Source organism: Oncorhynchus nerka, linkage group LG6 (genome assembly GCF_034236695.1).
Source record: "Oncorhynchus nerka isolate Pitt River linkage group LG6, Oner_Uvic_2.0, whole genome shotgun sequence".
In the NCBI taxonomy this organism is placed as follows: domain Eukaryota; kingdom Metazoa; phylum Chordata; class Actinopteri; order Salmoniformes; family Salmonidae; genus Oncorhynchus; species Oncorhynchus nerka.
In genome coordinates, this window is record NC_088401.1 from 18,840,594 (window position 1) to 18,866,173 (window position 25,580).

At 46.0% G+C, this 25,580-nt stretch overlaps 1 protein-coding gene across 1 annotated transcript in view; it reads right to left on the reverse strand.

Moving 5' to 3' along the window:
* Positions 1–4,182: 4,182 nt before the first annotated feature.
* LOC115115909 (phospholipid-transporting ATPase IB-like) overlaps positions 4,183–25,580 on the reverse strand; it is a 115,832-nt gene continuing 94,434 nt past the window's right edge. Inside the window, 8 exon segments of the mRNA XM_065019347.1 lie at positions 4,183–5,817; positions 7,124–7,218; positions 11,578–11,682; positions 13,637–13,725; positions 16,938–17,045; positions 19,296–19,352; positions 20,661–20,722; positions 24,663–24,741. Of these exon segments, the coding sequence (XP_064875419.1) occupies positions 5,723–5,817; positions 7,124–7,218; positions 11,578–11,682; positions 13,637–13,725; positions 16,938–17,045; positions 19,296–19,352; positions 20,661–20,722; positions 24,663–24,741 (690 nt within the window). The 3' untranslated portion in view covers positions 4,183–5,722.

Consider the following 25,580-nt stretch of genomic DNA (forward strand, 5'->3'; position numbering starts at 1 on the left):
ATCTAACTGCGTGTGTCGTGGATTTCAAGCACAATGTCTGTATGATCAGCTGTGTGTGTGTGTGTGTGTGTGTGTGTGTGTGTGTGTGTGTGTGTGTGTGTGCGCGCACGTGTATCCTGAGGTTGAATGTGTACCTGCTCCGTGTGCCATTTTTCATAAGAATTATAATAAATAAATATGAAACAGAGTCTAAACTCTCATGGAGTCATATGTCCATTCTGCCTGAAGTTCAACTGCTACCATTTAACACGTTTCTAGAATAAGGAAAACACACATTGCTGAGGTTTTGCCTGGCTTAAGGAAGGAAATATAGTGCTAACCTCACAGTCGTTTGGGCCATGTCTGTTCTTAAACCATCCATTTACCCACCACCACCACCACCAGTCCAAATCAAATCAAATCAAATTTATTTATATAGCCCTTCGTACATCAGCTGATATCTCAAAGTGCTGTACAGAAACCCAGCCTAAAACCCCAAACAGCAAACAATGCAGGTGTAAAAGCACGGTGGCTAGGAAAAACTCCCTAGAAAGGCCAAAACCTAGGAAGAAACCTAGAGAGGAACCAGGCTATGTGGGGTGGCCAGTCCTCTTCTGGCTGTGCCGGGTAGAGATTATAACAGAACATGACCAAGATGTTCAAATGTTCATAAATGACCAGCATGGTCGAATAATAATAAGGCAGAACAGTTGAAACTGGAGCAGCAGCACAGTCAGGTGGACTGGGGACAGCAAGGAGTCATCATGTCAGGTAGTCCTGGGGCACGGTCCTAGGGCTCAGGTCCTCCGAGAGAGAGAAAGAAAGAGAGAATTAGAGAGCATATGTGGGGTGGCCAGTCCTCTTCTGGCTGTGCCGGGTGGAGATTATAACAGAACGTGGCCAAGATGTTCAAATGTTCATAAATGACCAGCATGGTTGAATAATAGTAAGGCAGAACAGTTGAAACTGGAGCAGCAGCATGGCCAGGTGGACTGGGGACAGCAAGGAGTCATCATGTCAGGTAGTCCTGGGGCATGGTCCTAGGGCTCAGGTCCTCCGAGAGAGAGAAAGAAAGAGAGAAGGAGAGAATTAGAGAACGCACACTTAGATTCACACAGGACACCGAATAGGACAGGAGAAGTACTCCAGATATAACAAACTGACCCTAGCCCCCCGACACATAAACTACTGCAGCATAAATACTGGAGGCTGAGACAGGAGGGGTCAGGAGACACTGTGGCCCCATCCGAGGACACCCCCGGACAGGGCCAAACAGGAAGGATATAACCCCACCCACTTTGCCAAAGCACAGCCCCCACACCACTAGAGGGATATCTTCAACCACCAACTTACCATCCTGAGACAAGGCCGAGTATAGCCCACAAAGATCTCCGCCACGGCACAACCCAAGGGGGTCCACACAACACATGTTCCATGGTTAGGTTAGAGAGGCCATGTCTGTAGCCATCAGACTAGCACCACCACCACCACCAGTCCACACAACACATGTTCCATGGTTAGGTTAGAGAGGCCATGTCTGTAGCCATCAGACTAGCACCACCACCACCACCACCACCAGTCCACACAACACATGTTCCATGGTTAGGTTAGAGAGGCCATGTCTGTAGCCATCAGACTAGCACCACCACCACCACCACCACCAGTCCACACAACACATGTTCCATGGTTAGGTTAGAGAGGCCATGCCTGTAGCCATCAGACTAGCACCACCACCACCACCACCACCACCACCACCAGTCCACACAACACATGTTCCATGGTTAGGTTAGAGAGGCCATGTCTGTAGCCATCAGACTAGCACCACCACCACCACCAGTCCACACAACACATGTTCCATGGTTAGGTTAGAGAGGCCATGTCTGTAGCCATCAGACTAGCACCACCACCACCACCACCACCAGTCCACACAACACATGTTCCATGGTTAGGTTAGAGAGGCCATGTCTGTAGCCATCAGACTAGCACCACCACCACCACCAGTCCACACAACACATGTTCCATGGTTAGGTTAGAGAGCCATGTCTGTAGCCATCAGACTAGCACCACCACCACCACCACCACCAGTCCACACAACACATGTTCCATGGTTAGGTTAGAGAGGCCATGTCTGTAGCCATCAGACTAGCACCACCACCACCACCACCACCACCAGTCCACACAACACATGTTCCATGGTTAGGTTAGAGAGGCCATGTCTGTAGCCATCAGACTAGCACCACCACCAGTCCACACAACACATGTTCCATGGTTAGGTTAGAGAGGCCATGTCTGTAGCCATCAGACTAGCACCACCACCACCACCAGTCCACACAACACATGTTCCATGGTTAGGTTAGAGAGGCCATGTCTGTAGCCATCAGACTAGCACCATGGCTGGAGCTGTGAGATTTTAACACGCTTAGAGACGAGAACTAGAACTACAGAAACAACATTCCCAAGTGTAAAAACTGACAGCCAGCAGGAGCCGAACCACAAAACAGTCTCGGGGAGTGAGTAGCCAACATACACACTAGATATAGCACTCACACTTTTACACACTCGTTGCCTCACACTCTTGGCCTTTCTCACACTCTCCCGTTCGTACAGACAACATACAAATCATACTTAGTTACCATACCTTAATGCCTATAAACACACTAATTACAGACAGAGACAGCCGTACCACCCAGTGTAGACAACACAAATACCGGTCACATCCATCACCAGCCACATAACGCTGTGATATTAACAAACCACAACAATTACAGTCCCTAAACCCCAACTATTTCCTCTGTGCTCGGGAGGTGTATTCTTGGCAAATCTCTATGGAAACTTAGGGACTAGAGGGGGAAGTGGAGTTGAGTGAGGAGAGAAAGTAGAAGGCCGAGGGCGAGTCATTTTAGGAAGGTGAAATGGATCTACTACTCATGCTGGGGAGGAGAAATGGATTCTCCATATTGGATCTGAAGCGAGGCTGCAGGCTGAAGCTGAAGCCAGGCTGCAGGCTGAAGCTGGAGCCAGGCTGTAGGCTGAAGCTGAAGCCAGGCTGAAGCCAGGCTGCAGGCTGAAGCTAGGCTGCAGGCTGAAGCTGAAGCCAGGCTGCAGGCTGAAGCTGAAGCCAGGCTGCAGGCTGAAGCTGGAGCCAGGCTGCAGGCTGAAGCTGAAGCCAGGCTGCAGGCTGAAGCTGAAGCCAGGCTGCAGGCTGAAGCTGGAGCCAGGCTGCAGGCTGAAGCTGGAGCCAGGCTGCAGGCTGAAGCTGAAGCCAGGCTGAAGCCAGGCTGCAGGCTGAAGCTAGGCTGCAGGCTGAAGCTGGAGCCAGGCTGAAGCTGAAGCCAGGCTGCAGGCTGAAGCTGAAGCCAGGCTGCAGGCTGAAGCTGAAGCCAGGCTGCAGGCTGAAGCTGAAGCCAGGCTGCAGGCTGAAGCTGGAGCCAGGCTGCAGGCTGAAGCTGGAGCCAGGCTGCAGGCTGAAGCCAGGCTGGGAGACATCCAAGAAGATGGGTGTGGCATTCCCATGCTTATTCCCACTGATCAGGGACAGGAGTTTAATGGTGGTTCTAACAGGACGTGACTGGCTTGCACAGCATTCACAGCTTACATTCATAATGTATATTCGTTCATATTCCATCTCTCTCTGTGAAACTGGCTGTAGGTTTACTATTCTGAGTGTTCATCTCGTTCTCCTTCAACATGCTCTTAGCCTTCAATCACCTTGGGACTTTATTTACCCTACCCTCATGTCATAATGTTTTCATTGATCAAGAAACCTAAACTGCCTACTCTATCCTGCAGAACAAAAGTTCAGGTTTAGTAAGTAAGAGTCAAGAAGCATTTCAATCACGGATTGATTATATTTAACGATTCCATCTGAAATGTAGTAAAATTCCCTGATCCTCCCTGAAGTGTCCTTAACACAGTTTACAAACACACCACATTCACACAGACCACAACACATAGGGTTGAAACCAACTACATTCTGCAGAATATTTATTGGAATGTTAACTATGTGGACTCCAATATAGTGCTTATTGATGAAGTCGAAATGGAATTGACCACAACCCTAAACATTTGTGAAGTATATGTAGCACCTGTTACTAGTTCACATCATGGAGTATCCCTTTTCTTCCAGCTAATATAGTCTATAGTCCAGTATGAGATAGATATATATTATTATATTTTCTATCTATAAAGGAGCAGAAACACAGATTTTAAAAGAGAAAGACAAGTCCATTTATTCAACAACAAAAGAAGTCCATAGATGAATTGAGAACCCAACAAACCGCTACAAATTAGGCTGCTGCTGACCTGACCTCCTGGGGGAGACAGCCAGGATTCGCAGGAATCACAGGAGCGCCACTATACAACAGAAAACACATTCAACCAAGCAGGTAGAGGAGACGCCCCGCAGATGAGAGAGGGTAGAGATATGAGGTCACTGAGCCAGAGAGGGAAGTGGGGATCCTTGTAGAGTAGTGGTCAGTATGGGTAGGGATCCCTGTAGAGTAGTGGTCAGTATGGGTAGGGATCCTTGTAGAGTAGTGGTCAGTATGGGTAGGGATCCCTGTAGAGTAGTGGTCAGTATGGTTAGGGATCCTTGTAGAGTAGTGGTCAGTATGGGTAGGGGTCCTTGTAGAGTAGTGGTCAGTATGGGTAGGGGTCCTTGTAGAGTAGTGGTCAGTATGGGTAGGGGTCCTTGTAGAGTAGTGGTCAGTATGGGTAGGGATCCTTGTAGAGTAGTGGTCAGTATGGGTAGGGGTCCTTGTAGAGTAGTGGTCAGTATGGGTAGGGGTCCTTGTAGAGTAGTGGTCAGTATGGGTAGGGGTCCTTGTAGAGTAGTGGTCAGTATGGGTAGGGGTCCTTGTAGAGTAGTGGTCAGTATGGGTAGGGGTCCTTGTAGAGTAGTGGTCAGTATGGGTAGGGGTCCTTGTAGAGTAGTGGTCAGTATGGGTAGGGGTCCTTGTAGAGTAGTGGTCAGTATGGGTAGGGGTCCTTGTAGAGTAGTGGTCAGTATGGGTAGGGGTCCTTGTAGAGTAGTGGTCAGTATGGGTAGGGGTCCTTGTAGAGTAGTGGTCAGTATGGGTAGGGGTCCTTGTAGAGTAGTGGCATCTCTGTGATCTTTGGCAGTGGGGCTCTCTTCTCTTCAGCCCTCAGATAGGAATTCCTCCTGGGCCAGTATATGTTCAGTCTTTATTTCAAAGTGCCCCTCCTCCTCCATCTCCCATCGTCACGGTGATGACGGATGAGCTAAACACCGGCTCAGGAGAGCGAGATGAGAGAGAGTATAGCCACACACACACACACAAAAACACACACACAGATACATACAGTAGCACAGACAAGTGCAGACATACACACGGACAAAGACGCACTGATGTGTAAACTAAACCCAGTCCATGCTATAATTAGATACACATTACAGTCTCTGTGGTTGATTTATTATGTCTGTTTGTGTGGTTGTGATTACTTGTGCCTGTGTGTCTGCTCTATGGGTGTGTGTGTGTGTGTATGTGAGTCAGCAAGAGCGTAGACCAGTTTGGACAGTACAGACGGGGGGTCTGGTCCCTTCCCTTTAGTCAGTGTTCCACGCCGAGCAACGGCCTCCAGGGGTCAAGGTCCCAGGTAAAAGTCAGTATAAGTTCCAATAAGGCCACAGCAGGGGTGATCCCTTAGCATCAGTCTGTCTCCTCTGTTGCCTGGGCAACCGTTGCCAAGAGCCCCGTAGCCAGGTGGGCCTTGGGCGGGGGGGCTAGACACTGGGCCGTTGGCGGGTGGTGTCGTAGGATCGACACACCTGGGACTGAGACACCACCCCATGTTCCTCCTGGGAGAAGGCATAGCCATCTAGAGAGATGGAGAGGGGAGAGAGAGATGGCGAGAGAAGGAGAGACCGTGAGAGAGAAGGAGAGACCGTGAGAGAGAAGGAGAGAGAAAGAAAGAGTGAGAGAGAGAAGGCGAGAGAGTGAGAGAGAGATATGGAGAGAAAGCGAGAGAGATATGGAGAGAGTTAAAGTAAGTACACACCTGTATTGTCACCTACCTAGACAGTATATTATATGACCTAGACAGTAAATTATATTTCCTAGAAAGTATATTATATTAGTAGAAAGTATACTATATGACCGAGAAAGTATATTATATTTCCTAAACAGTATATTACATTATCGAGACAGTATATTATATTACCTAGACAGTATATTATATTACCTAGTCAGTATATTATATGTCCTAGAAAGTATATTATATTTCCTAGAAAGTATATTATATTACATTACCTAGACAGTATATTATATTGCAAAGACAACATATTACCTAGACAGTATATTACCTAGACATTATATTACCTAGACAGTATATTATATTACCTAGACAGTATATTACCTAGACAGTATATTATATTACCTAGTCAGTATATTACCTAGACAGTATATTATATTACCTAGACAGTATATTACCTAGACATTATATTACCTAGACATTATATTACCTAGACAGTATATTATATTACCTAGACAGTATATTATATTACCTAGACAGTATATTACCTAGACAGTATATTATATTACCTAGACAGTATATTATATTACCTAGACAGTATATTACCTAGACAGTATATTATATTACCTAGACAGTATATTACCTAGACAGTATATTATATTACCTAGACAGTATATTACCTAGACAGTATATTATATTACCTAGACAGTATATTATATTACCTAGACAGTATATTACCTAGACAGTATATTATATTACCTAGACAGTATATTACCTAGACAGTTAATTATATTACCTAGACAGTATATTACCTAGACAGTATATTACCTAGACAGTATATTATCTAGACAGTATATTACATAGACAGTATATTATATTACCTAGACAATATATTATATTACCTAGACAGTATATTACCTAGACAGTATATTATATTACCTAGACAGTATATTACCTAGACGGTTAATTATATTACCTAGACAGTATATTACCTAGACAGTATATTATATTACCTAGACAGTATATTATATTACCTAGACAGTATATTACCTAGACAGTATATTATATTAACTACAAAAAAGTGTATTAACTGTATACAGGGAATGAATACAAGTAGCCGAGGCCGGGACAGGGGAAGGACAGGGATACTCACGGGACACGTTGCTCTGCTGCACAGAGTTTTTGCACCCCACATTGGACGGTGTTTTCCTAAAGACCCGGGTCAACAGGTGGGCACGCTCGTTCAGACTGGAGGGCAGGAGACAGACAGGTCAGTCCACCAATCACAGAACACACAGACACTCAGTGACAGGTCACAGCACCAATCACCCGGGAGACTGTTACTGACAGGTTAACACGACCAACAGGACAGGTGGAAGTTCTACTCAGGAGACTAATTGTGACCTAATAGTTTTAGAAGCCTTAATTTCCTGAATGTCACTGACTTGCTACACTAGACGTACAGTGTGAGATGCTCATATTCATTAAATGAAACCTGGTCATAAGCAGCTCAGGTTCAACATAACGCTCACGTCCCAGAACACTGGAACACTGGATAACATGGCACGCGCTCTGCTCTGCTGGCCAAAGCTTACTTGTCCAGTGTAGCAGGAAAAAAAACTACTGTGTTCCTGATACCCCAGTGTAGCTCCTATGTCATTCTGTTTGACTACCCCAGTGTAGCTCCTATGTCAGCCTGTTTGACTACCCCAGTGTAGCTCCTATGTCATTCTGTTTGACTACCCCAGTGTAGCTCCTATGTCAGCCTGTTTGACTACCCCAGTGTAGCTCCTATGTCAGCCTGTTTGACTACCCCAGTGTAGCTCCTATGTCATTCTGTTTGACTACCCCAGTGTAGCTCCTATGTCATTCTGTTTGACTACCCCAGTGTAGCTCCTATGTCAGCCTGTTTGACTACCCCAGTGTAGCTCCTATGTCATTCTGTTTGACTACCCCAGTGTAGCTCCTATGTCATTCTGTTTGACTACCCCAGTGTAGCTCCTATGTCAGCCTGTTTGACTACCCCAGTGTAGCTCCTATGTCAGCCTGTTTGACTACCCCAGTGTAGCTCCTATGTCATTCTGTTTGACTACCCCAGTGTAGCTCCTATGTCAGCCTGTTTGACTACCCCAGTGTAGCTCCTATGTCAGCCTGTTTGACTACCCCAGTGTAGCTCCTATGTCATTCTGTTTGACTACCCCAGTGTAGCTCCTATGTCATTCTGTTTGACTACCCCAGTGTAGCTCCTATGTCATTCTGTTTGACTACCCCAGTGTAGCTCCTATGTCAGCCTGTTTGACTACCCCAGTGTAGCTCCTATGTCATTCTGTTTGACTACCCCAGTGTAGCTCCTATGTCAGCCTGTTTGACTACCCCAGTGTAGCTCCTATGTCATTCTGTTTGACTACCCCAGTGTAGCTCCTATGTCATTCTGTTTGACTACCCCAGTGTAGCTCCTATGTCAGCCTGTTTGACTACCCCAGTGTAGCTCCTATGTCATTCTGTTTGACTACCCCAGTGTAGCTCCTATGTCAGCCTGTTTGTGCTATCATGCCAACTCTTTGTCACTAATTGTCGTGTCAATGACAGCAAGGGAGTTGGCACTTGCAAGAGCACAAACAAATCTGGGACCAGGCTATCATTTCCTCATCTCCTTTTCTTTATGGACACATATAGGTGAAAAGACTGTATCTGTTTCCACCATATTGCTAAGACCATTCAGACCTTCATTCAGACATGTGGTCTTGAAGGAAAGAGAGAAGTGAGAATAGATGATCTAGTTCTATTAGGGTTAAAGAAGTCAGTCTGGCATCCACCCTTGCCTAGACCTGACCCCAAGATAAGTCTACTTTTTGATGTGACTACCAGAGTCATACCTGATAGGGTTGAGTCTAGGCCAGGGGTGGGCAAACTTTTTGGCTCGAGGGCCATATTGGGATTTTGAAATTCAACAGATGACCGCATTTTTTGGGGGACCAATTGTTTGTTAAAATCAATTTTCAGGGGCCTCCCGAGTTGCGCAGTCATCTAAGGCGTCACTACAGACCCGGGTTCGATCCCAGGCTGTGTCACAGCTGGTCGAGACGGAGCACAATTGGCCCAGCATCGTCCGGGTTAGAGGAGGGTTTGGCAGGTCAAGATTTCATTGTCCCATCGCGCTCTAGCAACTCCTGTGGCGGGCCGGGCGCAATGCACGCTGACACGGTCGCCAGGTACACAGTGTTTCCTCCGACACATTGGTGCTGCTGGCTTACGGGTTAAGCGGGCAGTGTGTCAAGAAGCAGTGCGGCTTGGCTGGGTCGTGCTTTGGAGGACGCACGGCTCTCGACCTTCACCTCTCCCGAGTCCGTACAGGAGATGCAGAGATGGGACAAGACTGTAACTACTAATTGGATACCACGAAAAAGGGGAAGAGGGGGCCATACTTTTGCCCCCCACTGGTCTAGGCATCTGTCTTGGCTGGTACTGAAGAGCAGATTGGCATTCAGTTCATTCAATCACATCTCATTATGTGACTGACACTATTTTTCCAGACAACACACCAACATCGCTCCTCTACCCTAATGACCAAAATAACCAGCCCCATTCCTGCCCTTGTTAACACACACCGCATGCATTCTCGCTCACATGCAAACTCTCTCTCACACACACACACACACACACACACACACACACACACACACACACACACTCCCCCAGCCTTCCTCTCTCTCAATCCTCCTCCTACCCATCTTCCTCCTCCTCATCACTAATGGCAACGCAAAACATTCTGATAACAGTCTGTATCCAAATGGAACAGATTGTTTCCTCCTAATAGAATGCTTTACAGGATGCTCCCCAGATTGTCTGCTTCCGTTGTGGAACACGGCAGGTTACTTCTCTAGACCAGGCAGCCAATAAGGCCTTATATCATCACACGAGGGGGGTTTTCCAAGCACTGGGCACGGGCCCTGATTTGATCCACAGAGTGTGTGGACCGGGGCCAGCCTCCCCAAGGTCACACTTCTGAGCAAGCAGCTGGGACCCGCTCCTTACGGTACCACAGGGAACCTAGAACCGGCGTGTTTGGCAAAGCCTGAAATAAAGTTTTGCAACCGTATCATTCGGCAAAGAAAATGAGGTCTGCTAGATGAATAATAAGGTGAATGATTGAAGAATGAATGGATAGACGAACACATGAATAAATAAACATAGAAATAGCACATATTTAAACTATGACTGAATCCTGCTGCATGTCGGCCCCTGTACTGTCGCTGTCTGGAAGGGCATTGAGACTTCAAACAGTCCAAGGATGCGCCACATCTAAATACTTCCCCAGAGAAACTTTGGTCCTCTACCTTTCCCACCCCCACCCTCATCCCAACCCTCTCCCGTTATGAAATACAAATACAGATGTGTGCGTTTCTCCTCTGTTCCTCTCTGAAACTCCTCCTCAGTGTTATCCATGGTCGTTGCTGGGGCCCCTCCTGGTTCCTACCCATGTTTGGGAGCAGGTTAAGCCCAGGACAAGACCCTCACCTCAGGGCTAGGGAAGGCTGTGTGCGTCCCCTGTCCAAAAACAACGCCCTGCCTCCCCTCCCTGTCCCTGAGCACCTCCCTGCGCCAGCTCTGGCAAAGCCAGTTCTCTGCTCTGGACGGGATTGTTAGCCTAGCCGTATCACTGGATGATTGAGGACTGTTGTTCCTGCCCAAAGCCCACCAAAGAGCCCCATCCCCAGCCAATATCCCACATAACAGTCCCTCAAATGGCCAAACCTCAGTCTTCCATCTCCCACTCCACTTCTCAACCTAATACCTCCAATGTTCTGACGTTTTCCACCCTGAGCTGTTCTACTCCTTCTCTTATGACAGATATGACTATAAACACACAATACAAACTAACACAAACGGCTCTCTCTAACACACAACCACAGAAGCTACAGTACACCCAGTCCACACAGCAGTGGAAACCTGTCCACTTCCTGACTCCAGAGAATCAAATGGAGGGATACAAAAATAGACGGAGAAAGAAAAGAAAAACATGAGACATGAGTACTGAGGTGGGTGAGTGAGAGAGACAAGGGGAAGAAGGGATCACTCCACACACAGGTCAGAGGTCACACAGTGAGACAGGTCAAACCAAGCCAAGGTGCTACCTGTGTGTGTATGTATGTATGTATGTATGTATGTATGTATGTATGTATGTATGTATGTATGTATGTATCTGTCTGCGTGTGTGTATGTATGTGAGCGTCTGTGCCCCGAGCTGTGGGACTAGGGAATCTCAGCTTTGGCCCTGTGGATGGGTCAACCAGGTTACCAAGAGGTTACCAAGAGGTTACCAAGAGGTTACCAAGAGGTTACCAAGAGGTTAGAGGGCCATGGTTACAGCACTGGTCTTCTCTCATACAAACAGTCATATAAACACTAGGACATAAATCAAAATAAACACGCACATTAATCTTATAGACTCGTAACAAAATCTTTGAAGGGTGTTTCCCCTCAGTCCAAGGAATTATCATGATCTCCGATACGGCATGAAGATGATATTAACTATGTCACAGTCAATTCTGTAGAGCTCCTGTCTGTGGCCTCCCAACTATGATGCAGTGCGTGCGTGTGTCTGACCTGCGTCCGCTGGCGTCTCGGAGCACGGCGGCCCCCGGGTCAACAGCCCTGGCCTCCAGCTCCTGGACCTCTTCCAGAAGAGACTTCTTCACAGTGCGACGACCCCTACAACACATTCATAGGGTTCTATTGCTTATTACCCCCACCAGGATTTCACTGTTTCTGTGGTGAAATCTGCAGACAAAAAGGCTCGATTTTGCTGCAGCAATTCTGATTGAACCATTTTATGCAGTAATAGTGATGGTGATTGGTTAAAATTCCTATTTTTGTAGTGTGGTGATCAGACAGTTTTAAGTGACTAATAATTAGACGATTGGTCAGTTTCGCTAGTCCTTGAGGGAAATGGTTGATTTTGCAAAAATAATCTGCTTTCACTAAATCGCAAAATCCTGGAGGGACTGTGTTTTCCACATACATGTAGGAGTATTTATTGAAATGTGACTTTTTAAAACATGTTTATATAATATGCACGTGTGTGTTTTAGAATGTCTGTGTATTGCTTTGGGTGGTACATACGGTGCATTCAGACCCCTTAACTTTTCACACATTTTGTTACGTTACAGCCTTATTCTAAAATGGATTAAAACATTTTTTTCATCAATCTACACACAATAACCCATTATTTTTGCAAATGTATAAAAATAACACATTTACATAAGTATTCAGACCCTTTACTCAGTACTTTGTCGAAGCACCTTTGGCAGCAATTACAGCCTCGAGTCTTCTTGTGTATGACTCTACAAGCTTGGCACATCTGTATTTGGGGAGTTTCTCACATTCTTCTCTGCAGATCCTCTCAAGCTCTGTCAGGTTGGATGGGGAGCATCGCTGCACAGCTATTTTCTGGCCTCTCCAGAGATGTTAGATTGGGTTCAAGTCCTGGCTCTGGGTTGTTGTCCTGTTGGAAGGTGAACCTTTGCCCCAGTCTGAGGTCCTGAGCGCTCTGGAGCAGGTTTTCATCAAGGATCTCTTTGGACATTGCTCCGTTTATCTTTCCCTCGATCCTGACTAGTCTCCCAGTCCCTGCCACTGAAAAACATCCCCACAACATGATGCTGCCACCACCATGCTTCACCTTAGGAATGGTGCCAGGTTTCCTCCAGACGTGACTCTTGGCATTCAGGCCAAAGAGTTCAATCTTGGTTTCATCAGACCAGTGTAGCTTGTTTATCATGGTCTGAGCGTCCTTTAGGTGTCTTTTGGCAAACTCCAAGCGGGCTGTCATGTGCCTTTTACTGAGGAGTGGCTTCCGTCTGGACACTCTACCATAAAGACCTGATTGGTGGAATGCCGCAGAGATGGTTGTCCTTCTGGAAGGTTCTCCCATCTCCACAGAGGAACTCTGGACCTGCCTGACCAAGGCCCTTCTCCCCTGATTGCTCAGTTTGGCATGGCGGCCAGCTCTAGGAATAGTCTTGGTGGTTCAAAACTTGTTCCATTTAAGAATGGAGGCCACTGTGTTCCTGGGGACCTTCAATGCTTTACAAATATTTTGGAACCCTTCCCCAGATCTGTGCCTCGACACAATCCTGTCTCAGAGCTCTACGGACAATTCCTTCGACCTCATGGCTTGGTTTTTGCTCTGACATCCACTATCAACTGTGGGACCATATATAGACAGGTGTGTGCCTTTCCAAATTACATTTACATTTAAGTCATTTAGCAGACGCTCTTATCCAGAGAATTTACCACAGGTGTAGTCAAATCAAGTTGTAGAAACATCTCAAGGATGATCAATGGAAACAGGATATATCTGAGCTCAATTTCGAGTCTCATAGCAAAGGGGTTGAATAATTATGTAAATAAGGTATTTCTGTTTTTATTTTTAATAAATGTGCAGAAATGTCTAAAAACGTGTTTTCAATTTGTCGTTATGGGGTATCGTCTGTCGATTGATGAGGAATTAGATTTATTTAATTCATTTTAGAATAAGGCTGTAACGTAACAAAATGAGGAAAAAGTCAAGTGGACTGAATACATTCCGAATGCACTTTATCTGTTCATATGCATGTAGGTATTGATTTTGATCGTACATATGCAGTGTGAGTGTGTTACTCACGCGTTCCAGGCTAAGTCTTTGAGTAGACAGGCTGCTGGCACCAGGACCAGCCCCAGCCAGAAGTGCCAGCACTGCATCACCCTGCCAGCCTGCAACAAACAAACACACACAACATCAACATCACACACACACCATCAACATAACACACACACACACACCGTCAACATCACACACACCATCAACATAACACACACACACACATCAACATAACAAACACACATCAACATAACACACACACACACACCGTCAACAACACACACACCGTCAACACACACACACCGTCAACACAACACACACACAGTCAACACACATACACAGTCAACACACACACACACACACACAGTCAACACAGTCAACACACACACACACACACACAGTCAACACACACACACACGCACATCAACATAACACACACACACACGTCAACATAACACACATGTCAACATAACACCCACACACAACAACATAATGCACACACACATACACGTCAACAACGCACACACCCACACACAACGTCAACATAACGCGCACACACACACACTTACGTCAACACACACACACACGTCAACACACACACATACACACACACGTCAACACACACACGTCAACAGACAAACACACACACACACGTCAACACAAACACACGTCAACACACAAACACACGTCAACACACAAACATGTCAACGCACACGTCAACATCAACATAACGCACAACGTCAACATAACGCATGCACACACACACACACACACGTCAACGCAACACACACACACGTCAACACAACACGTCAACACACACACACAACGTCAACACACACACACAACGTCAACACACACACACAACGTCAACACACACAAACGTCAACACACACACACACACACACACAAACGTCAACACACACACACACACACACAAACGTCAACACACACACACGTACACAACATCAACATAACATACACACCATATCAACATAACACACACACCATATCAACATAACATACACACCATATCAACATAACACACACACCATATCAACATAACATACACACCATATCAACATAACATACACACCATATCAACATAACACACACACCATATCAACATAACATACACACCATATCAACATAACACACACAACATAACAACATCAACACATATCAACATAACATACACACCATATCAACATAACATACACACCATATCAACATAACATACACACCATATCAACATAACATACACACCAGCAACAAGTTAGACAGATCCTCTTCATTGAGTAACTACTAGGGTCTCCTCCCTCTGTCATCCAGCTGCAGTCAGTCGCGTTGACCTCTGACCTCTAACCCTGACTCTAGGGGTTAATCATCCACTCAACTTCTGTCTCTCTCCCACTCTCTCAATCAGCTACATCTTCCTTTCTCTCCACTCAGATTCTCTCCATCTGTATTTATTTTTCTTTCTCTTGAAGCGTCTGTTTCTTTATTCATCTCTGCCTGTTGTCCACCTTAAGCCCCCCTTGTCTTTCTACATGGTATCCATTTCTGCCTCCATATGCTGAATACCAGTAACAGTTAGCTGAATATGCCCTGGCAACAAAGCCCATCTCTCTACTATACTACATTAATACAACTGGACACTGTGCTGTAGTCTACGTTGTACTGGCTAACTAGCTACATCCTTAGTAGCTGTTATGAGGCTGTAGTTCAGAGATAGATAGCTTGGGCCAGACACAGCTGGCATTCCCAGGAAGATTCTCCTGACTGAATTGGAAAACCATTATGAAACATTCCCTGTGACAGCTGGAAACACACCCAGAGACGCTCAGACTAGACACAAATTCCCTGTCTGACACACACCCACAGACAACCGGACAGACTGTCAGTCTCCGACTAACATCTCCACGTATACGTACATACACACAAACTTACATTCTCAGTCTGTCAAAACACCAACACACACAGACACGGTCTCCGACAAACACCGACAGAAACACAATTATTAGAAGAGTAGACAGAGCCCTCAATGAACAGCCCAGTATTCATCCCTTATGGGAAGATGAATGCAGAGATAGGGGGAGCAAGGGAGAGGATGTCAGAATGTGTGACGGGGGAAGCGATGCGGGGAACAAGAGGGGCGGGAGAGGTGGGGTGAGGGAGGGGGTGGGAGAGAGGTGGGGTGAGGGAGGGAGGGGGAGAGAGGTGGGGTGAGGGAGGGAGGGGGAGAGAGGTGGGGTGAGGGAGGGAGGGGGAGAGAGGTGGGGTGAGGGAGGGAGGGGGAGAGAGGTGGGGTGAGGGAGGGGGGGAGAGAGGTGGGGGTGAGGGTGAGGGTGGGGGGTGAGGGAGGGGTTGCGACGGGGAGAAAGGTGGGTTGAGGGAGGGGGAGAGAGGTGGGGTGAGGGAGGCGTTGCGACGGGCGAGAGAGGTGGGGTGAGGGAGGGATTGCGACGGGGGAGAGAGGTGGGGTGAGGGAGGGATTGCGACGGGGGAGAGAGGTGGGGTGAGGGAGGGATTGCGACGGGGAGAGAGGTGGGGTGAGGGAGGGGTTGTGACGGGGGAGGGAGGTGGGGTGAGGGAGGGAGAGATTGCGACGGGGAGAGGTGGGGTGAGGGAGGGGTGTATGTATTTCTCAGTTCCCCAGTTGGACTGAGCAGCTGCAGGGTTATTCATGTTCCTCATTTCTGACACAAATTGAATTAATGGTCTGAAGGGGGCTGAGGCTTCCACCTTTCTCCCCCTCCCTCCCCAGCACAGTGGGGCACCCCCGCACCAACACACTAGCCCCCTAAAAACACTCAATCAGGGGGTACCCCATAGACACCCACCCACTGGTCCTCCACCAGCCCTGCACAGCCAATCCCACCCACTCTAGAGTCAACACCTCCAGGGCAGGCCGTAAAAGCCTGGGGCTCGGGTGACGGCGTAGCAGGTGCAGAGGGCCTGCAGAGCGGGCTGGTATGGTATGAATCTCCCTGGGGCTCCAGCAGTGCTGACATAGAACACCCAAAAGGCCAGCCGCAATGGCGCCAGGCGTAATGAAGGGTTATTACCCCCCACCATCCCATTACCAAAATGACTGACACGTTTGGGGAGAGCTGGGAGGTGGAAAGCACTAAGTCCATATAGAACAGGTCCACGGAGCTGTTTCCAAACTATTATGACATATTTACAGCATGGTCTGAGGCGGGGTTATTGGGGCTGACCACACACCTCTACCGGGTACCTCAGCGTTTCAAGTCAACAGGACACCGTGGACACGGCTTTGTTGAACAGAAGAGACCATTTGAACCATGAGGAGGAGGAGACTTGCCTGGCCTTGCATGTCAGGAGCGATGGGGATGGACGGCCAGAAAGCTGAGTAGACCGTAAAGAAGAGCACCCAGAGAATCATACTGCCCCACACCGCCAGGTGGGAGAACTATAGGGAGAAGAGAGGGGGAGAGAGAGAGGGGAGGGAGGGAGAAGAAGAAGAAAGGAGGGGGGGGTGTTATGTGGACAGCAGAATGGACGGGGGGTGTCAACACCCACCTCGACCCCCCCTCACCGCAGTAGTAATGAGCTGAGATGGCTGTAACACGTGGTAAGGACTGTGTGTGAATGTACAGTATATAGGGGGTGCTGTCTCTCTAAACTAGAGTATACCCCACACTGCCAGCTGTCAATCTGTAGACTGCCATCCATCTGTAGGATACCTTCCACCTGCAGGCTACCTTCCATCTGCAGGCTACCTTCTATGTACAGTCGTGGACAAAAGTTTTGAGAATGACACAAATATTAATTTTCACAAAGTTTGCTGCTTCAGTGTCTTTAGAAATTTTTGTCAGATGTTACTATGGAATACTGAAGTATAATTACAGGCATGTCATAAGTGTCAAAGGCTTTTATTGACAATTACATGAAGTTGATGCAAAGAGTCAATATTTTCAGTGTTGACCCTTCTTTTTCAAGACCTCTGCAATCCACCCTAGCATGCTGTCAATTAACTTCTGGGCCACATCCTGACTGATGGCAGCCCATTCTTGCATAATCAATGCTTGGAGTTTGTCAGAATTTGTTAGTTTTTGTTTGTCCACCCGCCTCTTGAGGATTGACCACAAGTTCTCAATGGGATTAAGGTCTGGGGAGTTTCCTGGCCATGGACCCAAAATATTGATGTTTTGTTCCCCGAGCCACTTAGTTATCACTTTTGCCTTATGGCAAGGTGCTCCATCATGCTGGAAAAGGCATTGTTCATCACCAAACTGTTCTTGGATGGTTTGGAGAAGTTGCTCTCGGAGGATTTGTTGGTACCATTCTTTATTCATGGCTGTGTTCTTAGGCAAAATTGTGAGTGAGCCCACTCCCTCTACTGAGAAGCAACCCCACATATGAATGGTCTCAGGATGCTTTACTGTTGGCATGACACAGGACTGATGATAGCGCTCACCTTGTCTTCTCCGGACAAGCTTTTTCCGGATGCCCCAAACAATCAGAAAGGGGATTCATCAGAGAAAATTACTTTACCCCAGTCCTCAGCAGTCCAATCCATGTACCTTTTGCAGAATATCAGTCTGTCCCTGATGTTTTTCCTGGAGAGAAGTGGCTTCTTTGCTGCCCTTCTTGACACCAGGCCATCCTCCAAAAGTCTTCGCCTCACTGTGCATGCAGATGCACTCACACCTGCCTGCTGCCATTCCTGAGCAAGCTCTGTACTGGTGGTGCCCCGATCCCGCAGCTGAATCAACTTTAGGAGACGGTCCTGGTGCTTGCTGGACTTTCTTGGGCGCCCTGAAGCCTTCTTCACAACAATTGAACCGCTCTCCTTGAAGTTCTCGATGATCCGATAAATGGTTGATTTAGGTGCAATCTTACTGGCAGCAATATCCTTGCCTGTGAAGCCCTTTTTGTGCAAAGCAATGATGAGGGCACGTGTTTCCTTGCAAGTAACCATGGTTGACAGAGGAAGAACAATGATTCCAAGCACCACCCTCCTTCTGAAGCTTCCAGTCTGTTATTCGAACTCAATCAGCATGACAGAGTGATCTCCAGCCTTGTCCTCGCCAACACTCACACCTGTGTTAACGAGAGAATCACTGACATGATGTCAGCTGGTCCTTTTGTGGCAGGGCTGAAATGTAGTGGAAATGCTTTTTTGGGATTCAGTTTATTTGCATGGCAAAGAGGGACTTTGCAATTAATTGTAATTCATCTGATCACTCTTCATAACATTCTGGAATATATGCAAATTGCCATCTTACAAACTGAGGCTGCAGACTTTGTGAAAATTAATATTTGTGTCATTCTCAAAACTTATGGCCACGACTGTACAGTACCAGTCAAAGTTTGGACACACCTACACATTCAAGTTTTTATTTAATTTAAATGTTTTACTATTTTCTACATTGTATAATAAATAATAGTGAAGACATCAAAACTACAAAAACACACACAAATCATGCAGTAACCAAAAAAGTTGTTAAACATTTTAGATTCTTCAAAGTAGCCACCCTTTGCCTTGAAAGCTTTGCACACTTGGCATCCTCTCAACCAGCTTCACCTTGAATGAGTAGGTGTGTCCAAACGTTTGAGTGGTTCTGTATGTCACCACGGTACATCTAAGCAGTCTATAGGAGTAGTGCAGTGGGAGTGTGTGTTGGAGAGGAAATCGTTACGGTAAAACAGACTGTACCCTGGTCCAGGCAGTGGTTTCCATACCAGCTTTCAAACACACTGTTACTACCACATACTGCAGAGAGAAGAGAGAAAGGGAGAGGGGGTGAAGGGGAGAGAAAGAGAGAGAATGAGGCAGGAGAAGAGAGAGAGAGAGAATGAGGGAGGGAGGGGGAGAGAGAGAATGATGGAGGGGAGTGAGAGAGAATGATGGAGGGAGAGAGAGAAAAATTAGGGAGGGGAGAGAGAAAATGAGGGAGGGGAGAGAGAAAATGAGGGAGGGGAGAGAGAGAGAATGGAGGGGGAGAAAATGAGAGAGAATGATGGAGAGGGAGAGAAAATTAGGGAAGGGGGGAGAGAAAATGAGGGAGGGGGGAGAGAAAATGAGGGAGGGGGAGAGAAAATGAGGGAGGGGGAGAGAAAATGAGGGAGGGGGAGAGAGAAAATGAGGGAGGGGAGAGAGAAAATGAGGGAGGGGAGAGAGAAATTAGGGAGGCGGGGAGAGAAAATGAGGGAGGGAGAGAAAATGAGGGAGGGGAAAGAGAAAATGAGGGAGGGGGAGAGAGAAATTGAGGGAGGGGGAGAGAAAATGAGGGAGGGGGAGAGAAAATGAGGGAGGGGGGAGAGAAAATGAGGGAGGGGAGAGAGAAAAATGAGGGAGGGGGAGAGAGAAAATGAGGGAGGGGGAGAGAGAAAATGAGGGAGGGGAGAGAGAAAATGAGGGAGGGGAGAGAGAAAATGAGGGAGGGGGAGAGAGAAATTAGGGAGGGGGGGAGAGAGAAAATGAGGGAGGGGAGAGAGAAAATGAGGGAGGGGGAGAGAGAAAATGAGGGAGGGGAGAGAGAAATTAGGGAGGCGGGGAGAGAAAATGAGGGAGGGAGAGAAAATGAGGGAGGGGAAAGAGAAAATGATGGAGGGGGAGAGAGAAATTGAGGGAGGGGGAGAGAGAACATAGGGGGAGGGGAAGAGAGAAAATAGGGGGAGGGGAGAAAGAGAGAATGTGGGAGAGAGAATGAGGGGGAGAAAGAGAGAATGAGGGAGAAAGAGAGGTGGGGTTAATTCACAAACGACACCAGAGATGATAAATGTCCATAATGATACTGTACACAATACATGTTAAAACACTCAAAGTATAACCTCTGCTTTCAGCCATCTAAACACTCACGAACAAATAAGCAACAGACACACACTGTGCTGAATTTAAGGAACAGAGTGATAGAGAGGATACTGTAGATGAATGGAGCGATTGCTGAGGACACTGTAGACCCATGAGAACACTTCATTACTTCTGTAATTAGTGGGATGAGTCCATGTTTTTGTACAGAGTATCAGCACCAACACAGATGAGACACACTTTGAGGGGCTGTAGAGGGGATGTGCTTACCGTGTACACCATGTTCCCCACAAACAGGTAGTCAGTACCATGACCGTTGTTGAAAGGACTGTCTGGGGAGAACACACACACACACACACACACACAGTGAAACATCTACTACAAGATTTACAGTTGAAGTCGGAAGTTTACATACACCTTAGCCAAATACATTTAAACTCAGTTTCACAATTCCTGACATTTAATCCTAGTAAAAATGCCCTGTCTTAGGTCAGTTAGGATCACTAATTTATTTTAAGAATGTGAAATGTAATAGTAGAGAGAATTATTTCTTTCAGCTTTTATTTCTTTCATCACATTCCCAGTGGGTCAGAAGTTTACATACACTCAATTAATATTGCTAGCATTGCCTTTAAATTGTTTAACTTGGGTCAAATGTTTCGGGTAGCCTTCCACAAGCTTCCCACAATACGCTGGGTGAATTTTGGTCCATTCCTCCTTACAGCTGGTGTAACAGTCAGGTTTGTAGGCCTCCTTGCTCGCACACGCTTTTTCAGTTCTGCCCACAAATTTTCTATAGGATTGAGGTCAGGGCTTTGTGATGGCCACTCCAATACCTTGACTTTGCTGTCCTTAACTTCTTGGTGACAGGGGGGCAGTATTGAGTAGCTTGGATGAATAACGTGCCCCGAGTAAACAGCCTGCTACTCTGTCCCAGATGCTAATATATGCATATCATTAGTAGAATTGGATAGAAACTCATATGGCAGGCGAAAAACTGAGAAAAATCCAACCAGGAAGTGGGAAATCGGAGGTTTGTAGTTTTGCAACTCTTTGTCATTCCAATATACAGTGTAAATGGGGTCATATTGCACTTCCTAAGGCTTCCACTAGATGTCAACAGTCTTTAAAACTTTGTTTGAGGCTTCTACTATGAAGGGGGGCGTGAGCCAGGTGTCTGGCAGAGTGCCACAGGCTCGTGATGCGTCGTCACGAGAGAGTTAGCTCTCGTTCCATTGCTTTTCTACAGACACAGGAATTCTCTGGTTGGAACATAACTGAAGATTTATGATAAAAACATCCTAAAGATTGATTCTATACTTAGTTTGACAAGTTTCTACGGGCTGTAACGGAACTTTTTGAACTTTTCGTCCGACGTTTGGCTGGACCGGCACGCATGTTTGGATTTGTTTACCAAACGCCCTAACAAAAGAAGCTATTTGGACATAAATGAAGAACTTAATCGAACAAATCAAACATTTACTGTGGAACTGGCATTCCTGGGAGTGCATTCTGATGAAGATCATCAAAGGTAAGTGAATAATTATATTTTTGGCTGTTTTGTTGTCTGAACACTGTACTCAGATTATTGCATGGTTTGGTTTTTCCGTAAAGTATTTTTGAAATCTGACACAGCGGTTGCATTAAGGAGAAGTATATCTCTAATTCCATGTACAACACTTGCATTTTCATCAACATTTATGATGAGTATTTCTGTAAATTGATGTGGCTTTCTGCAAAATCACTGGATGTTTTAGAACAACTGAACGTAACGCGCCAATGGAAAATTAGATTTTAAAAAATATAAATATGCACTTTATCGAACAAAACATACAGGTAGTGTGTAACATGAAGTCCTATGAGTGTCATCTGATGAAGATCATCAAAGGTTAGTGATGAATATCTATCTCTATTTGTGCTTTTTGTGACTCCTCTCTTTGGCTGGAAAAATGGCTGTGTTTTTCTGTGAGTTGGTGGTGACCTAACATAATCGTTTGTGGTGCTTTCGCTGTAAAGCCTTTTTGAAATCAGACACTGGCTGGATTAATGAGAATTCTATCTTTAAAATGGTGTAAAATACTTGTATGCTTGAGGAATTTTAATTATGAGATTTTTGTTGTTTTGAATTTGGCGCCCTGCACTTTCACTGGCTGTTGGCGAGGTGGGACGCTACCGTCCCACATATCCCAGAGAGGTTAAGCCATTTTGCCAAGACTTTGGAAATATGCATGGGGTAATTGTCCATTTGGAAGATCCATTTGCAACCAAGCTTTAACTTCCTGACTGATGTCTTGAGATGTTGCTTTAATATATCCACATAATTTTTCTACCTCATGATGACATCTATTTTGTGAAGTGCACCAGTCCTTCCTGTGGCAAAGCACCCCCACAACATGATGCTGCCACCCCCGTGCTTCACGGTTGGGATGGTGTTCTTCGGCTTGCAAGCATCCCCCAAACAGTTCTATTTTCTTTTTCATCAGACCAGAGGACATTTCTCCAAAAAGTATGATCTCTGTCCCCATGTGCAGTTGCTAACCGTAGTCTGGGTTTTTTATGGCGGTTTTGGAGCAGTGGTTTCTTCCTTGCTGAGCGGCCTTTCAGGTTCTGTCGATATAGGACTCGTTTTACTGTGGATATAGATACTTTTGTACCGGTTTCCTCCAGCATCTTCACAAGGTCCTTTGCTATTGTTCTGGGATTGATTTGCACTTTTCGCACCAAAGTATGTTCATCTCTAGGAGATAGAATGTGTCTCCGTCCTGAGCGGTATAACGGTTGTGTGGTCCCATGGTGTTTATACTTGCGTACTATTGTTTGTACAGATCAAAGTGGTACCTTCAGGCGTATATTCCTTAACAACGTCTATTTGCGCCCCTACTGGATGGAAATTACAAATGTAATGGCTGTGCTCAATGCAATGGCACTTATAAATGTAGATCCTTCAAACACCCACAAACAGGGAAATCGATCCCAATCAAAGGTGTTATTACATGCTCCACTAAGGCAGTTATTTATCTTATAACTTGTCTTTGTGGTAAAAAATAATGTGGGTAAAACAAAGCGTGAATTAAAAGTACATATCTCAGAGCATCGTAGCACCATTAGGTGTAAAAACTTTACTTACCCAGTTCTTGGAGGCAGGCCACTCGATTTCATCTCTGTGTTATATTGGCATCGAACATGTCACCCACCCTAGGAGAGGGGGTGACCTTGATAATTTATTGTTAAAACGAGAGGCTGCCTGGATCTTTAACTTAAAGACCCTTGTTCCCTTCGGTCTCAACGTAGACTTTGATCTGAAGCCATTCTTGTGATTATTGTGACTTGCCATTGTAATTGTGTGTAAACTTGTGTAGCCTAAAAGTAATTTATGATTGTATGCTATCCATTTGTTGATTGTATGCTGTTCTTTGTATGACATTTTAATATTTGATTATTAACCAATGATATTAGGCCATTCTTGGCCATGATTACAGACACCTGTGTCTTTTGACACTACATAAACAAGTCATCCCGCAGTGTTTGTGATTATACCCTGATGACGGCCAGTCATTTTTGCATCTGAGCTCCTAGAGTGTGCAGCTCTCTTTTATTTTCAAGTTTTCTACTCCTCTAGCCAGCACCTCGTCTTAATAGGTGTGCGTTTCTTTTTCTTCTAGAACCTTCAGGCGTTTGGAAATTGCTCCCAAGGATTAACCAGACTTTTTACGATACACAATTTTTTTATAGGGTCTTGGCTGATTTGTTTGTCCCATGATGTCAAGCCAAGAGGCACTGAGTTTGAAGGTAGGCCTTGAAATACATCCACAGGTACACCTCCAATTGACTCAAATGATGTCAATTAGCCTATCAGAAGCTTCTAAATCCATGACTATGCCAAAACTATAGTTTGTTATCAAGAAATTTGTGGAGTGGTTGAAAAACAAGTTTCAATGACTCCAACCTAAGTGTATGTAAACTTCCGACTTCAACTGTACATACACTTAATTACTGAATGTACAGTTACTTTAAGATGAATAGTGCACAGGTGTGAGTGAGTCTAGCAGAGTGCACGTGTGCGAGTGAATATGTCTAGCAGAGTGCACGTGTGCGAGTGAATATGTCTAGCAGAGTGCACGTGTGAGTGAGTGTCTCTAGCAGAGTGCACGTGTGAGTGAGTGTCTCTAGCAGAGTGCACATGTGTGAGTGAGTGAGTGAGTGAGTGAGTGAGTGAGTGAGTGAGTGAGTGAGTGAGTGTCTCTAGCAGTGGGTGTAGGGACCACTACTTACCATGTTCTAGAACTTTGAGTGGAAACCAGAAGAGAATAATGGAATGGATCAGAGCATTTATACAGTGACCCCAAAACACCTGAGAGAGGGATAGAGAGAGAGAGAATGAAAGAGCGAGAACAAGAGAATGAAAGAGAGCGAGAGAGAGAATAAGAGAGATGGATGGAGAGAGAATGAAAGAGAGAGAGAATGAAAGAGAGAGAATGAAAGAGCGAGAGGGCAGTAGTAGTGTCAGTAAAAACCAAAGCCAAAACACTCATACCAGAGGTATGTGGACACCTGCTCGTCGAACATCTCATTCCAAAGTCATGGGCATTAATATGAAGTTTCTCCCCCCTTTGCTGCTATAACAGCCTCCACTCTTCTGGGAAGTCTTTCCACTAGATGTTGGAACATTGCTGCAGGGTCTTGCTTCCATTCAGCCACAAGAGAATTAGTGAGGTTTGGCACAGATGTTGGGTGATTAGGCCTGGCGTTCAGATTCATCCTAAAGGTGTTTGATGGGGTTGAGGTCAGGGCTTTGTGCAGGCCAGTCAAGTTCTTCCACACCGATGTCAACAAACACTTTCTGTACAGACCTCAATTTGTGCACGAGGGCATTGTCATGCTGAAACAGGAAAGGGCCTTCCCCAAACTGTTGCCACAAAGTAGAAAGCACAGAGTAATCTAGAATGTCATTGTATGCTGTAGTGTTAACATTAAGGGGCCTAGCCCAAAGCATGAAAAACAGTCTCAGACCATTATTCCTCCTCCACCAAGCGTTATATTTGGCACAGTGCATTGGGGCAGGTAGTGTTCTACCTGCTCAGCCAAACCCAGAATCGTCCGTCGGACTGCCAGATGGTGAAGCATGATTCATCACTCCAGAGAATGCGTTTCCACTCATCCAGAGTCCAATGGTGGGGAGCTTTACACCAC